At 35.6% G+C, this 15,754-nt stretch overlaps 1 protein-coding gene across 1 annotated transcript in view; it reads right to left on the bottom strand.

Annotated features, from left to right (window-relative positions):
* Positions 1–15,754, bottom strand: part of KIF6 (kinesin family member 6) — a 172,214-nt gene that overhangs the window by 120,809 nt on the left and 35,651 nt on the right. Inside the window, exons 7-8 of the mRNA XM_074818123.1 lie at positions 7,431–7,637; positions 2,403–2,546 (exon numbers count right to left, since the gene is read on the bottom strand). Coding sequence (XP_074674224.1) covers positions 2,403–2,546; positions 7,431–7,637 — 351 coding nt within the window. The remainder of the gene's footprint in view (positions 1–2,402; positions 2,547–7,430; positions 7,638–15,754) is intronic.

Genomic DNA, 15,754 nt, shown 5'->3' with positions numbered 1-15,754 from the left:
GAATTCTCTGCTTCATTGTTTTCATTCCAAGAGACAAAGTTGGGTCCTTAAGAAAGTTGCTTTTATTATACAACTTCAATTCATACTGGGGGGTAATTCTGTCTTGTGCTTCCTTTGTGAATGAAAGGTATATCCAAGGAAAAAAAACAACCAAACAAGCAAACCAAACATAACTACGCATAATGACTCACAGAACTCCAGATTAAAATTATGCAGCTATCCTAATTCTGATATTTTCTAATGTTTAGTAATTGACTTAACGTCTGCTATGGTTACTCGCATGTATCAGATTTTGGGAAGCAGGGTAAGGATTTTTTTATTTATTTGTGAGAGGACTGAAGAAGGTTTGTTGTGTACATGGTATACGCTAAAGCAAGAACATGAAAATTGTCAGTAGCCTACTCTGGATAATTGCTTGGGCTATATATTCCCAAACACCTGATGAACTGATAGACAAAAGGGTGCCTATCCCACACAGCCTAAAATTCATTAACAAACTTATCCAGTTGCATTTGTAACCAGACATCAGCTTGCATAATTACATGTTTGCAAGTCTGAACAATCTGTTTCCATTTAGCAGCAAAGTCCATTTTCTAAAGAAAAAATGTCTTCAACTAGATGAAGTACGGTTTTAGTACAATGCTTTCCACTGTATTTCAGAAAACAGGCTTAATAGGGGTTTTTTTTTGTTGTTTATTTGCATTAGAATGCTGTGATGTTATTGAAAATCAGGAAATAAATAGATTATAAATGGCTTTGTGTAGGGTCCTATGTATTCACATCGCAACATATTTTATAATATAATAGACTATTTCAGTTGGAAGGGACCTATAATGACCATCTAGTCCAACTGCTTGACCAATTCAGAGCTGACCAAAAGTTAAAGCATGTTATTAAGGGCATTGTCCAAATGCCTCTTAAACACTGACAGGCTTGGGGCATTGACCACCTCCCTAGGAAGCCTGTTCCAGTGTTTGACTTGGTAAAGAAATGCTTCCTAATGTCCAGTCTAAACCTCCCCTGGTGCAGCTTTAAACCATTCCCACATGACCTATCACTGGATACCAGGGAGAAGAGCTCAGCACCTCCCTCTGCACCTCCCCTCCTCAGGAAGCTGTAGAGAGCAATGAGGTCACCCCTCAGCCTCTTTTTATCCAAACTAGACAACCCCAAAATCCTTAGCTGCCCCTCACAGAACATTCCTTCCAGCCCTTTCACCAGCTTTGTTGTCTTCTTCTGGATGCATTCAAGGACCTTAACACCCTTCTTAAATTATGGGGCCCAGAACTGCACACAGTACTCAAGGTGAGGCCACACCAACACTGAGTACAGCAGGATAATCACCTCTTTTGGCCAGCTGGTTATGCTGTGTTTGATGCACCCCAGGCTGTGGTTTGCCCTCTTGGCTGCCAGGGCACACTGCTGACTCGGTTTGAGCCTGCTGCTGACCAGCACCCCCAGATCCCTTTCTGCAGGGCTGCTCTCCAGCTGCTTCTCTCCCAGTCTGTACTTATGCCCAGCATTAATCCATCCTAGGTGCAGAATCCAGTATTTTAACTCGTTAAATTTCTCCCATTAGTCATAGCCCAATGCTCCAATCTATGTAGATCCCTCTCCAAGGCATCTTGTCCCTCAAGCACCTGCCAGTTTGGTATTATCAGGAAATTTGCTAATGGTGCATTCAACTCCTGCATCCAGATCATTGATAAATATATTGAACAGAACTGGCCCTAGAATGGAACCCTGAGGAACACTGCTGGTGACTGGTTGCCAGCCAGAGGTAGCCCCATTCCCTATAGCCTTTTGATAAACACTACAGCTCTTTTCATAAACAAAGATACATCACTACATATAATTCCAGTGCAGGAAATTGGTGAAGGGAGATAAAAGTATTCGAAAAATTTCTAAAAATCCCAAATCATCCCACTCAATTCCCTCTCCCCCTCAACGAACTTTCCTACTGTCTACCATACTCAGTGAAATCTCGACTCCAAACAAATCGACAGGAGTTCTGCCAAGGTTTTCAGTGTGATCCATAATCTACTTATAGATCTTGGAAAATTCCTTGGAAATGCATTTTCATAATTCAAAGATTTATTCATCAGGAAAACAGTAAATTCAAGAAAAAAATAAAAATAGTTCATTACTAGGTGCAAATAATTTCCCAACTGTTCCTTGACTTGAGATTACTTAGAGAAAAGCACATCTCCTAGAGGATTTGTCTACATCTTACTGCAATTTCCACTGATAAAATTATCTTCTGGAAAGAAAGTTAATTTTTTTTTGTAAGGATAAGAATGAAAGCATTCACACTATAATGGCAAACTGTAATAAAAGTCAAAAGAGCAGGATCTTTAGAGAAGTGAAAACATCTTTGTTGAAAAGAGATAGAAATAACATACATCTATGTTTCTCTTGTCTATAGAGAGCGTTGCTATCATGGTAGTCATGCAGTTTCCTCCCAGACTGTCTCTTAGCACTGAGGTCATCATAGAGTTTCGATAAGGAATATGGGACCGGTTTTTCTCTGCAAGGGCAATTATTACCTGAAACAATAAAAAAATGGAAAAGACTTATAAATTTACATGTCTATTAATGATTGACACATAAAAAGAACAAAACCAATCTGCTCAGGAACTTAAACTTCTGATAGAACAGAACTACACTTATGCAAATCCACTGATTTTATTGAAATAATTTCAATTTAAATTTCAGTGTGTTTATATGTCTGTAGGAGCTGGACCTGAAAGACCAAATAAATTTAATTTTAGCATACCCCATCTTTACACCCTCTCAGCAACATGGAAACTGAACACGGTAAACTAAAAACTACAGACTTTACTAAGACACAGGAACTTACTGAAAATCTTCCTTGTATGTTTTCTCTCATGATAATAAAGAATGACTAGTATTCAAGTAAAAACTTCCTTAATATTTGCTAAAGCATGCTTTTAAAATTACAGATTCTTAAAGTACGTGGTTCTTAGTCAATACATTTATTTCTGAGAAAATGTCTTGAAAAGTAAAACACAAATAAAATGGTGCATGATTACAATGTACTGCTGGAAAGAAATAATTCAGTTTAGAGTATATACTCCTTGGCCAAAAAGGAAATGGTACACCTACTATTCTCAGTTTCCCTTCTTAGCTGTTTACGTTATGGGACCCGATTATTATTAAATAAAAAGCTGGATTACCCCATGATCTGTTGTGATATAAAAGATTTGAACTGTTATCTGGCCAAGCATGAAAAACTGTACCCATATGAGTTGTGCAAGCTACCCTAAATGATTAGGAGTTGTTTTCCCTTTAATAAATGTTACACACTAGCATATATTTTGTTTATGCTGCACCTAAGAAAATTGTTATTTTAGAAGATTTAGTAGGAACTTTTTTGTTGGCACTAGTTTCTCCTAATGGTCTTCAGAAAGTTAAAATTTCTTATTACTATAAATTTTACACTGGCAGCCCAGAGAGGGACTAATGCATAATATGAAAATTACTACCTTGTAAAGGAATCTGGAAACCCATTCCTGGATCAAGGTTTTCAAATCTCATATATTACAACTTGTTAGATGGAAATATATCTGATAGTTTATAATATTTTACAGAAACCTCATAGTAGTCTAGTGTATACATTAATAAGCACCATCTCAGTCTCTGCCACACAGAGACTGCTATCTGAATAGACAAGATGGGAAAAGACCCAGAGGAAAGGTATGTTATTCCTATTAAGAATGGGAACTGTGTTACTGAGAAGTTCATTTTTTCTGAAGTTCATGCAGGAAGTCTGTAGCCCAGGTAGAACTTGTACCCTTCCACACTGGCACTGAAAGGCTATGTGACCAGCCCTCACGATGCAGAAGCCACTGTACTGTCATGTGACAGAGTCACATAACACAGAAGATGATGGTTTTAAGTCCCTTTAGTAAAACCTCACTTAAATGACTAAATCAATCTTGATAATCCAATCAAGGAATCTAGAATAGAAAGAGGAGAAATCTGAAGGAGAGGAAAATTATGTTCTTTCACAAAGTGACAGAAACACCTATACAGGATCTGAACGTGGATCTTCTAACAGCCAACCAAATGTGATAATCAGAAAATAATCTCATTTTTACGTTGTCAAAAAGAAGGTGTTATTATCCTTTCGATATAAAAAAAAGGTTTGGGATTTGTTTGTTTTTTTTTTAAAAAGTATTGCTAGATCTAAGCTTAAAAGGCCTTAATAATATTACTGAACCAGGACTGTGATATGCTGATTTAAATTAACATAATCTAAGGAAAAAAGTTTCATTTTGAGTGGGTCAAACAAACCACTTTAAGACCTAATTAATTTTTTAAACATGGAAGCTGTCAGAAACTGTCAGAATTTTTTATAAAATTGCATCCTATATGACACAGAGTAGCACAGAGCAGGTACAATCACTCACAAATAAATTCACTGAAATATTTGGAAATATTGTTAAGCATAAAAGAAGGCCTGAGACTCACAAGTGGTTATGATATGATCTGAAGTGTGCCCAAGAGTCCCTGTTCCTGTCCACATCCTTTATGCAAGCAGTAACTTCACATAGGGAATAGATTTGCACCAGTACCTCATGCCAACTGGCAGCCAGGACATATTCTCAGAGCATCCACAGGAGATGAGAATTTGGGGGGGCATCACTTGCAGATACAGAGCTATCAGCTACATCTATATCTTGCAGTTTAGTGTATCACATGCTCTGAAGCCATATGCCTGCTCCAGAAGTCTCCTTTTTTTTTTTCTCCTGTCCGTCTGCAGTCACAAGACCTTTGACATTGTCTTTGATCCAGATCCAGAATCCTTGCAGATTCCTGCTCATACCTCCCTACTCTTCAGATTTCTGTCAGTTAAGTTTCCCATCCCACCTCCCATTTCTAGTAGAGGTTAGCAGCTTAGGCTCTCATCCTTACAGCAAAAAATCCAAACTCTACTGCTGGTGTCTTGTAGTTAATTACAAGCATTCTTACTTTTTGGACAATATATGCTTATTTCCAATATATACTACAGGTCTTGCTGGAAATAATTCACCCAAAAAATAATGATTTGCTAATCAGAAACAAATGCATGTATTTCACTTTAAATTATTAATAAGGTCCTGTTTCTTCTGTTACTCTAATGTCTGTATGTGTTAATTAGGAAACAACAAAACCAGAGAATTACCTTTTCTATAGGATGTGAACAAATCTAGCATTAGGCGGCTGGCAGATTTCAGATTTTATTAGGAAAAATTTCAGTAGGTGTGAGTAGCAATCATTCACTAACCAATAAAATCTTTCGGTATTCCCTAAATGGAGCATGTGTTAAATGGCAGTTAACACCATATTCACCAAACCAGTGGGAACGTTGTATTCTATTATTTTGAGAAAATACATATAGTTCTATCTCCACTATAGTGTCAAATCATGTGGCTGTATCACTGTTAATTTGTAACTCTAAAGTTGGTCCAGGATACCCTATGTTGTGTATCAGAAGGGATTATCTGCACACACACACAAAAAAGGCAGTTGTAATTCCAGAACATGCTACTACATCTTATAGACAACAGATGCTATCCAGATATGGTAGTAGGGACTTTTAAGAGCACTTTTGCATCAAATTGCTGTGAATACTAAAATTGAATTGTCCCTACTGCCATTGTAGATCAGCTGCATGACACTATCTCATCTTCATTTTGCTCTAGACATGTAGGCCACTTGGAGAAAAAGTGGAGAAAAATCACTTTATTTGAAGTGATTTATTTGAAGATTTTTTAACACATTGTGGATATTTAATAAGTAGACCAAGTGTGATAAGACAGAACGGTGTTCCCATTGTCATCTTGACACAAATCATTTTACATGACTATTTTATATTGTGCAAGGTGTTTAGAAATGGCATAACTCAACACTAAAACACCAGTAGATAACTGAATAGTTGAGCATGTAAACAAGCTGATTTTGAGGAATCTTTGTACTTTAATATCAGTCACAGCAAGGTCAGAATTGAATGGCCCAATTCCCACTGAACAAAAAGATATTTTTTACTGTCTTCAGTGGTCTTTTATTCAGTATTAGAAAACATTTTTATTAATGATACGCAATCCCAGACAGAACCCAATATGCCTATCTCTAGCTGTATTCATTCTAAAATATGAGTTTAAGGTTGCATGACAAAACATTAATATTTTACGCTTCTAGAGCACTTCAAACCTGAGTATCTCAAAACACACTATACAGATTATTAAATTCAACCTCACAGAAGCTCATGCAATGTTGCATTATAAATACATAAAAATCATACAGTAAATAAGAAGGATCCTAAGTACAATTTGTATGATCCTGAAGAGGTCCGTTTTAGAATCACTTACCCTTATCACTTCCCATGAGTACAACTGAAATACAGACTTTTTTTCTTCAAGGTAAAATTTAAACAAATGGGGGGTATGAAAAAAATTCATTGTGATAGTAAATGACTGACTGCCACCTGCTGTGCCGTAAGCTTCTTCTTTTGACAGATGAAATATCTCTGATCATAGATTAAATGAAATCTAAGAGATTTCTTCTTGTTAATAGAAAAACACACAACACAAAAATGAAAAATGTTCCTCCCAGTAAGTGGAATAAGCGGTCATATTACCTAATCATAATTTTAAAGAATTTTCACATATAGACACCTACAAAATTTTCTGTTTTAATGGATTTCCTCAACTGTAAGTTTTTATAAATAACACATATACTGGAGTATAAATTAAAAGGGACAAATCTGAATTTTAGAGTTTCTCTCACTGTTTAATTTCTCCCACTAAATGACAGCTTCGCAGACCTGCTATTGTTGGATATAAAATTTTTTAAAGAAGCCTTAGGAAAAAACCACTGTATTCTCCAGCAGAATTCCAAAAAATAACAAATTTCTGGCAACAGGAACAGTGTTTACTGTACTGTGAAAAAAATATTATGTATTCAGTCTTAGAAAGAACTTAATTTCTCTTACAGGTGTGAGGTCTGAAATCCACACTTGAAAAACTTCAATGATTGCAACTTAATAGCACAGCATCCACAAAATAGATTTCTTTGATTGTCAAGAGTTTCTTACCCTTGCTTGGTGTTTTACAGCATTAGAATACAAAACTAAATAAGCATGTCTTTTTGCACTGCCACAAATACTAAGCCAAACAAAACAATAAAATTATTTTTTAAATAATGTGTACCTGTGTACTTACTATAACCTTACTGTTTAATTCTTAAGCTTTTCCTAAATTAAAATATGTTATTTCAAATGAAGAGCTATCCACTCAAACATTTAAAAAACTTCAATAAATATCCTAATACTAACTGAATATTGGAATCAAGATTTGCAAAACATTTCACATTGCTTAACAGGAATGTAGTAAAGGGAGAAATGTTTCACTCTATTCCAATTTTACCTGTTCCAAATAATGTAATGACAGGTTGATATATTTGGCTTCTGTCAATAAGTGACCTCCAACTCCAGTCTTTGCAACACGCTCTGATCCAGCAAGGTCTACTAAGTGTAACTTGGAGTGTCGGATAGTTGCAGATCCAGGTTCCTTGCTGGAGATGTGAATAGTGAAAATGCAGTGAGATCGGGTTGAGGCTTGGTTCATTGGTGTCTGCAATGAAAAGAAAGGAAGAGTTCTCAATGTTCATTTAAGAAATAAATTTAGCTTTTCATAGCTCAGTAATCTGGCAGTTGTAATCACCCATGCAATTTTTTCACTATTGCATCTCTAATAAATATGCAAGAAGAACCCAAAGGAATTTACCTGGCTCTCACCTTCTGGCCAAATACTTGGATAACTTTGATCTGGACAAATTGTACTTCAAGCAACCAAGCAATTATCCTTGGTCCAAGATACTCTAACAGTGAGTACATCAGCAAAGCAGGTGGCCTTACTATGCTGAGGAATACTAGAAAAGGGCACCTTGATTGGAGGGAAAGTTCCTGATCTCCAAGAGGTTATCAATTTCCCCATTGGTAAGTCCATTTTTAATTTTTTTTGGCTACCAGTGTAACTAAGACTAGGACTTGCTATAAGGCTTTAGACTTTCACATTTTGATTACTTTTACAAAAAAACTCAACTTGGCAAAATATCAGAATTTTATGTGGTATGACAGAGTTTTCATAAAAGATTTGACTTTAAATATATTGATTTGGAATAGCTATTACCATACTTCCTTAACTAGACACATGGAAATTCTTGGTCAATTTTTAGAGATGCCCAACTTCAGTATGACTTCAGTGATGTTTCAAATATATTTGAAATGCAGAACAGAAAATTTTAAACAGCTCTGAGATATTTAATTTTAGATTTCAAATGACCACATGCCATCACACATACACCTTTTTTTTTCTTAAACAACATATAAAGAAATCTTTAAGCATCTAAAGTCTCTTACATTTAGTTATATCAAGCTGCTATTGGAAACTTAAATCTAAAAGAATTCCTTATTATCCTTATTTTATAAATAGCTAAAGCTTTAGAATATATATGGAGATTATAGGTTTACTGTACAAATAGTATTTTTATAAACTATAACAAGTATGACTACATTGCTATCAAGGCATAAATACTTGACTTGAAGAAAAATAGGGTAGTGAGATAAATTAATAAATAATTATTACTGAGTTAGCAACTAAATCTATACTTACATATAGCTGTTTAAAAAGATGATTAAAAAATCCTGGTTAAACTGTATACATTAATCTCTTGTCTATATTTTATTCCTCTGTTATTCTAGAGTAATTATTTATCTAGGGATACCCTGTGATTCAGACTAGATATACCAACATATTGCTTTTTCTTCCTGAGTCTGCTTTGGTATGAAACATTCTTGATGCTAAAATAGCCTGCCTATTGCAGGTGTTGAAGGTGTTGTCTTGTAAATCCAGAAAGGACAGCTCTTAACAGAAAGACCGCAAGCTGAATATTCCTTTACCACAAAAAAATATGAACAGCTACACCTCTTGGGTGTATTGTCTCCCCCTCAATTTCCCAGTATTTTTTTCCAGCCTTAATACTGCCAGTACAACTGAACTGTTTTTGGGAACTGATCCAGCTCAAAGAAAAAAAAAGTCTGCAAACCATAGATATTTAACCTGGATCAGTTTCCCAATTCAGTCACAGGGCAGCTGTAGAAAGCAGTTCTGCTAGAATAATTGAAAATGGCAGCATACAGCGTGTGAGCAAGTAGGTGGCGTGCGGGAATAGCGTACGCTTGCAGTTGTTTGTGAAAATTCTGTAATGAAATTACAGCCTTAGCACTATTTTATTTTGGGCTGCTTTACCTAATAAAGCCAAGCTCAGAGGGAGAGGGAGAGGAGTTTTGATCATTAGTTTATACAAACGAGGAATTTTGAAATAATATAGGCAAGACACTGGTTCTGTTTAATTGCCTGGTTTCTAAGGATCATTTCACAACCCTGTGAAATGAGCATCAGAGCATGAGAGAGCAGTCACATGTTATGCTGTCTTCAGAGGCAAAACTGAACTAATGAAGGGACAGTGAGTTGTAGAATGGGAATGAAAATAAACAGGCTTAGAGAAAGGTGTCAAGCAAGAAAATACTCCCAAACATATTTAACATGCAGTTATACTAAGAAAAAGTTATATGCTGTTAAAATGTACTTTATTCAGCAACTCTGATTCCATGAATAATTGAGCCAGCTTCACTTATTTTACTATGAGAGCTATAATTTTACTACTTGCAGCACTATGAAGCAGGCCTGAATATTTTATTTTTCCAGCTCCAAATCTACAACAGAATTAATATTTAAGGACATTCTTCTCAAAAGCAGGAAGTGATCTTACCCCTGTACTTGGCACTGGTGAGGCTGCACCTCGATTACTGTGTTCAGTTTTGGGCCCCTCACTACAAAAAGGACATTGAATTACTTGAGCGTGTCCAGAGAAGGGCAACGAAGCTGGTGAAGGGTCTGGAGCACATGTCGTACGAGGAGCGGCTGAGGGAACTGGGGTTGTTTAGTCTGGAGAAGAGGAGGCTGAGGGGAAACCTCATTGCTCTCTACAACTACCTGAAAGGACATTGCAGAGAGGTGGGGATGAGTCTCTTTAATGAAGTAACATATATATAATAGGACAAGAGGGAATGGCCTCAAGTTGCACCAGGGAAGGTTTACACTGGATATTAGGAAGCATTTCTTTACAGAACGGGTTGTTAGGCGTTGGAATGGGCTGCCCAGGGCAGTGGTGGAGTCCCCATCCCTGGAGGTGTTTAAGAGTTGGGTTGACATAGCGCTGAGGGATATGGTGTAGTTGAGAATGGTCAGTGTTAGGTTAATTGTTGGACTAGATGATCTTCAAGGTCTTTTCCAACCTAGATGATTCTGTGATTCTGTGAATTGATATTTGAGTACATTTTGCACTACAATCATGGCATCAGTCACACTATGCTGTAGACAAGTTTAAGCCAGGTTAAATATCAATACAGGTCTAGCTATGGGAAGCACAAAGTAAAGGTTGCTATGAAAGAAGCAGAAGAAATCATCATACCTTAGTATAAGCATTCTTAAGCAAACTTAAGTTTCACTATCCAGCAAAACCTCATGTATTTCAAAATGTGCTTTTAGTCACACCTGTTTAACCCCAACAGATGCAAAAAAAAAATTAAAGCAGAGATGAAAATAATTTCAGGACTCTGAATTCCAAAAGCTGAGGGCAATATTTGGCCTATTAGGTCTTTAATGTAGCAATATACTAGCCACAACTTGGTTTTGCATGTTCCAAGCAGATTCTGCTGGACTGGTCATTAGAAATTCTAAGCTTTTCTCTTCACTAATTCCTTTTTCATGTAAAATGAGTGAAGTTGATTTGGAAGTAATTGGCTACAATCCCAAACAGCTATTTTTATAAAGTCCTCCTTCAGAGTAGAACCACACTTTAATCAATACACCAAGATGCCTTTTTACAATATGATTCTATCTTTACTTTGCAGTTCCTGTATATAGAAATCTCTATTAGAACTCTTGCAGGAAGCATAAAGCAATTTAAACTTAAATGGGATGTGATCGTGAAATGTTAATTGCAGACATAAACCCCCACACTTTGCTCCTTTTACCACACAAGTAGATGCAAAGCACACTGCAACAGAAATGAGAACTTGTCAGCATCTTCAGTCCAAACATAAGCCTTTTTTGTTTGTTTTTTTGCTATCTTACATATGCAACTTCTGAGTATCATCTCAGCTGTTCAGAAAGTTTGAAAACTGAAAACAAACAAACAAAAATTTTCTGGACAGTGTCTCTGAGCCTACTAAAAGGTTCCTTTAGTGGCTTTCAGAGTTCATTTTGGCTTTGTTAGCAGTATTCAAACCATATGTATATGAAATCATCCTCACACTAATTTGATGTGAGGAAGGAGAAAAAAGACAGGGGAGTGGCCTGGCTCTCAGCAGATGGTTGCTATTGTGAAAGTTATATATAGAACAACTGATGAGCTGCAGTTACTTACAAAGAAACAATTTTTTCCAGGAATTCTGTGACATCATAAACCACATAAGCAGACTTCAGATGCTTTGTGATATCACATGAACACTACAAAGGAATTAATGCCAGGTCATCTGTTGCTGCCCATTTGTGGCACGGTAAAAGAGGCATTCAATAACATTGTTTTCAAGATCGTGATTTGGTAAAGCATCAGTGTTTTGTTTGATCTTGGAAAATATGTACAAGAGAGATTTCAAGCCACACAACCCAGTCTCCTTTTTCTCCAGGAGCAGGATATACCTGGGTTTGCTGAAAATAAATAAACTGTATAGAAGCTTTGTGACTTAAACCATTACATCTATTCATACATTGGTGGCAAGAAGGTGGTTTCTACTTAAATGAGAACATGCAGCACAACCATATTGCAAGAAGCATCCAAGTCAGATGTTTCTGTCAAGGAATACAAGGTCAAGAAAGGTCCAAAAACTTGCTGGAGCCTAAGTTATCCATCTTAATCTGTTACCTATCATAAATCAACAAAACACTGCAGGAGTTCCTCCCTATACAGGAATTTATGTAGGATTTAGAAATAGCATGCTATTGGTCTAAATAGAGTTCTTAATGATTGAGGACCTAAGAAGGAGAAAGTTTCTTAAATAGGAGAAAAACATATGAAAAGCTGTTTCAAAATTACCATTAAACTAAGAGAAGCTGCTACTATCTGGAAGAATAATGTGTTGATTATGGATGCCAAAGACACTCAGACAGAGACAATACAGAAAACAGTTCAGGACAGCTGGGACAAAAAGATTTCACAGGTGATAAATGCAGTCATTCAGACCACATTGCAAACCATCTCCACTTGGCAGTTTATACAGTTTCAGTAAAATCTTTTCCTTGAATCAAAATATTTAGACATCAGAAGAACATGATTTTCCTGTATGAGTGAATTAGTGACTAGCCAAGGCATAAATGAGAGCTGATTCTGAATGTTCCCATTTTTTTTGAGAGAATTTCTCAATGAAAAGTTACAAAATTTTGTTATAAGGAGGGTTTCTTTTTCCTCTTAAGCTTCTTTCACTTTTGAACTTCTTGAAGAAGGGCAAGGGAAAAGAGAAAAGCACTGACAGCATCCAAGGCTGATATCAAATTGATTTTCTCTAATCTCAAACTACAATCAGATGGATGCCTGTAGGAAGAAGTTCTGACAAATTCAGCAATTTCACAGTTCAGGTGGTAAGAAAAGAGCCATTGTGTCCTACAAGAATGATAGTAAAGCGATATAACACTGTTTCTCTGGTTGAAACTCATCCTTAGAATATTCTGGTGTTTTCACATTGTTAGTTTATAGCACAGAATGTCGTAAGTCTCTGCAAGGCTGAAGGAACAGATATTCTTTGTTGAAAAACAGTGGATGTATCCATCTGTCTAACTAATATAAACTTCACCAGTTCCAACAGAACCATGCTATACGGAAGGGTATGTAAGTTGAAGAATAGGAGGTTCCTGACTCTGTATCTGGTAGATGAATGAGACCTTGATATATCTATAGGTTAATATTAAATATTAATATAAAGTATTAATATTAATAATTTAATATTAATATTAAATAAAAATATAGGTTAATGGTTGGACTGGGTGATCTTCAAGGTCTTTTCCAACCTAGACGATTCTGTAATTCTGTGATCTTTAGTTTCCTTTCTGATTAATATGGTACAAGTGAAGGCGTTCTTCAGGTGTACTTAGGTACACTTGACACAGCTGAAACTGCAAATTTCTTGCTATAAAATTACAAGGATTGGAATAGGTTCAATCTGACACTTCCCTGACTTCTAAAAGCAATACTTTACCTTTCTTTATTTACTACAAGTATGGTTTCACAGTTAGACCATGGTAACTGAGGTAATTTTAAAAGTAATTAATATTCCCTGGTGAGGATATTATTAAACTTCACGTTATAGAGTGACTTTTAACCATGTAAATCCCAAAACACTTTAAGGACTATTCAAAGTAGCACATAAGACCAGTGATTGTTTTACCACACATAGAAATGAAAGCACCTGTGCTGAAATGATGATGCCATTTGGTGCTAATGATACTATAGAACAGGTTTGTCAGAGTGGAAATAGATTAGCAGTTGACACCAATGAGGAACCTAGAAAAGCAGAAAGTTGTAATTCATTCTGGAATGCAGCTCTAACACAGATAACATGCCTTCTTGGCAAAAGTGTCATTTAATCTCATATGTTCACACATTCAAATCCTATTTTTCATATTTCATCAAAAAAACCCGACATTCAAACACTACCAATGGCTTTCTAAAAATTATTCAAGAGAATACTAATGGACAATAAAAATAAATACAAAGGGAATGAATCCAATTCAGAGGTCACAAGTCAGTCCCCACAACTATCTTTAAATGTTAAAAAGCTTCATTCTTTCTTGAAATAAGCTTATTGAAACATTGCCAAAAGCTTACTGCTTGCCCCATGTGTACTTCAAACAATTAAAATGGTTGAACAAATACTGTGTAGTATGCACCGTCTTCCAAATTTAAACAATGAAGTATTGTAGGTATAAAACCATGCACTAAAACATTTCTTTGCTCATTAAAATGAAGTAATTTTTCATTAGAGGAAAAAAAATGCTAACTGTACATGCAACTGCAGTGTTCAGACATATCAATCTCACATAAAGATTTTACAGTTCTGAAATTAATGCATGCTGTTGGGAGGCTACTAGGTTACCTTACTCTGCTATTTTAAGAGAAATAATAAAAAAGTACTAAGAATTCTCTAAATCACAGTGGTTCGGGCGTATTATTTCAAAGGACAGCAGTCACAAGAGATTCCCATCACAAGAATTTAGAAAAGACTACTTCAGTTGAAGACACATTAATAGCATATCTACCAAAATAAAACAGTTTGTGAACACTACCTAAACGGCCACTTATTTCCATAGATCAGTTTTTTTAGATGCTGCTGCTACCACCTGTCATGCGTGCAAATTAGACTTTGGAATCCTTCATTTGCATGTATTTGAAATACCTAAATCATAAAATTGGCTTAAAAATTAAAATATAAAAAATAAATTGAGATTTTGTTTTATAACCTGTTGCTGAGATTCTTATGCATTCAAATGTAACAAGAAACTGTGTTTTATGGGAAAAACAAATAAAAACCCAAAAATATAGCCCTTATAGTTGGAAGAGCTGACAATAAAATAATCAGGTTTTTGGGTTCATTCTCTGTCTATTTCTCCCTGGCAAAATATAAGACAACAACTTCCTATTTGGATTTTTATATTATGAAGTGTTTGTGCGCAGAAGTCTCCCATCTTACCATTTTTACAACTGGCAGTACATGTCAAAACTAGAGCAAAGAATTGGTCCTATACTGACCTATAAACCAATCCTGCAAAAACTACAATAGCTTCCTCTTTTTTCCTTCTCATGAGCTATATAGTTATGTGTGGGAAAGAAGTATTTGGTTATAAATGTGCCTTTAGATTCTGATACTTAATGAATGAATGAATGTAGCCTATAGAATACTTTTAATATTATCATCACTTTCTTTTTAGCACAGTCAGTGGTAAGGGCAAAATGCAGCCTTCAAATCACAAGTTAGTCTCCACTAGCAGAGGCATTGCAGAAATTAAATTGTCATTCTTATTTTCAAAATGGTCCTGCAGCTCTTCAGAGAAGGGTTATCTCAGGAGTAAAGCATCAGATTGCAATTTTAGAGACCACAGATTTCATATGTGACCCATGACAGTCATCTTAGTTTTTCTACAGCCAAACTTCTCATCATTAAAAAAGACAAATCAAGCATTTCTTTTACTTTCTTTTCTATTTAGGTTTATTCATCTTGTGTCTTTTACTTTAAAGTTTACTTAAACAGGGTCCTAATCTTTTTTGAGGTCAGAAAACATTATCATAATTCAATTAAGGTTTAAAAATATGGATCTCTGGAGAAGAAATTATGATTGATGTCCTAAGACCTCTACATTAATCCCTCATTTCTGCAAACACTGTTTTCTCATTCTGATAAGCCATCATATAAAGTACCACAGTCACCTAAAGCCAAAAATGCCAAATGATAATGGATGATAAATTCTATAACACCTAAGAAGAAGCAGCACTCAGTAAGCTCACTGAACTGTACTGCAACGTACCTGCTGCAATTGCAAAGGAACAATATATGAGATAACTACATAAATAAAATTTCTGCAGTGAAATCCACCTCATTTGAAGTTTTTGGAATCATATTAGCATTCAGTCTAAG

This window comes from Strix aluco, chromosome 3 (genome assembly GCF_031877795.1).
Source record: "Strix aluco isolate bStrAlu1 chromosome 3, bStrAlu1.hap1, whole genome shotgun sequence".
NCBI classification, from domain to species: domain Eukaryota; kingdom Metazoa; phylum Chordata; class Aves; order Strigiformes; family Strigidae; genus Strix; species Strix aluco.
This window is presented reverse-complemented; position numbering and strand designations above follow the sequence as displayed.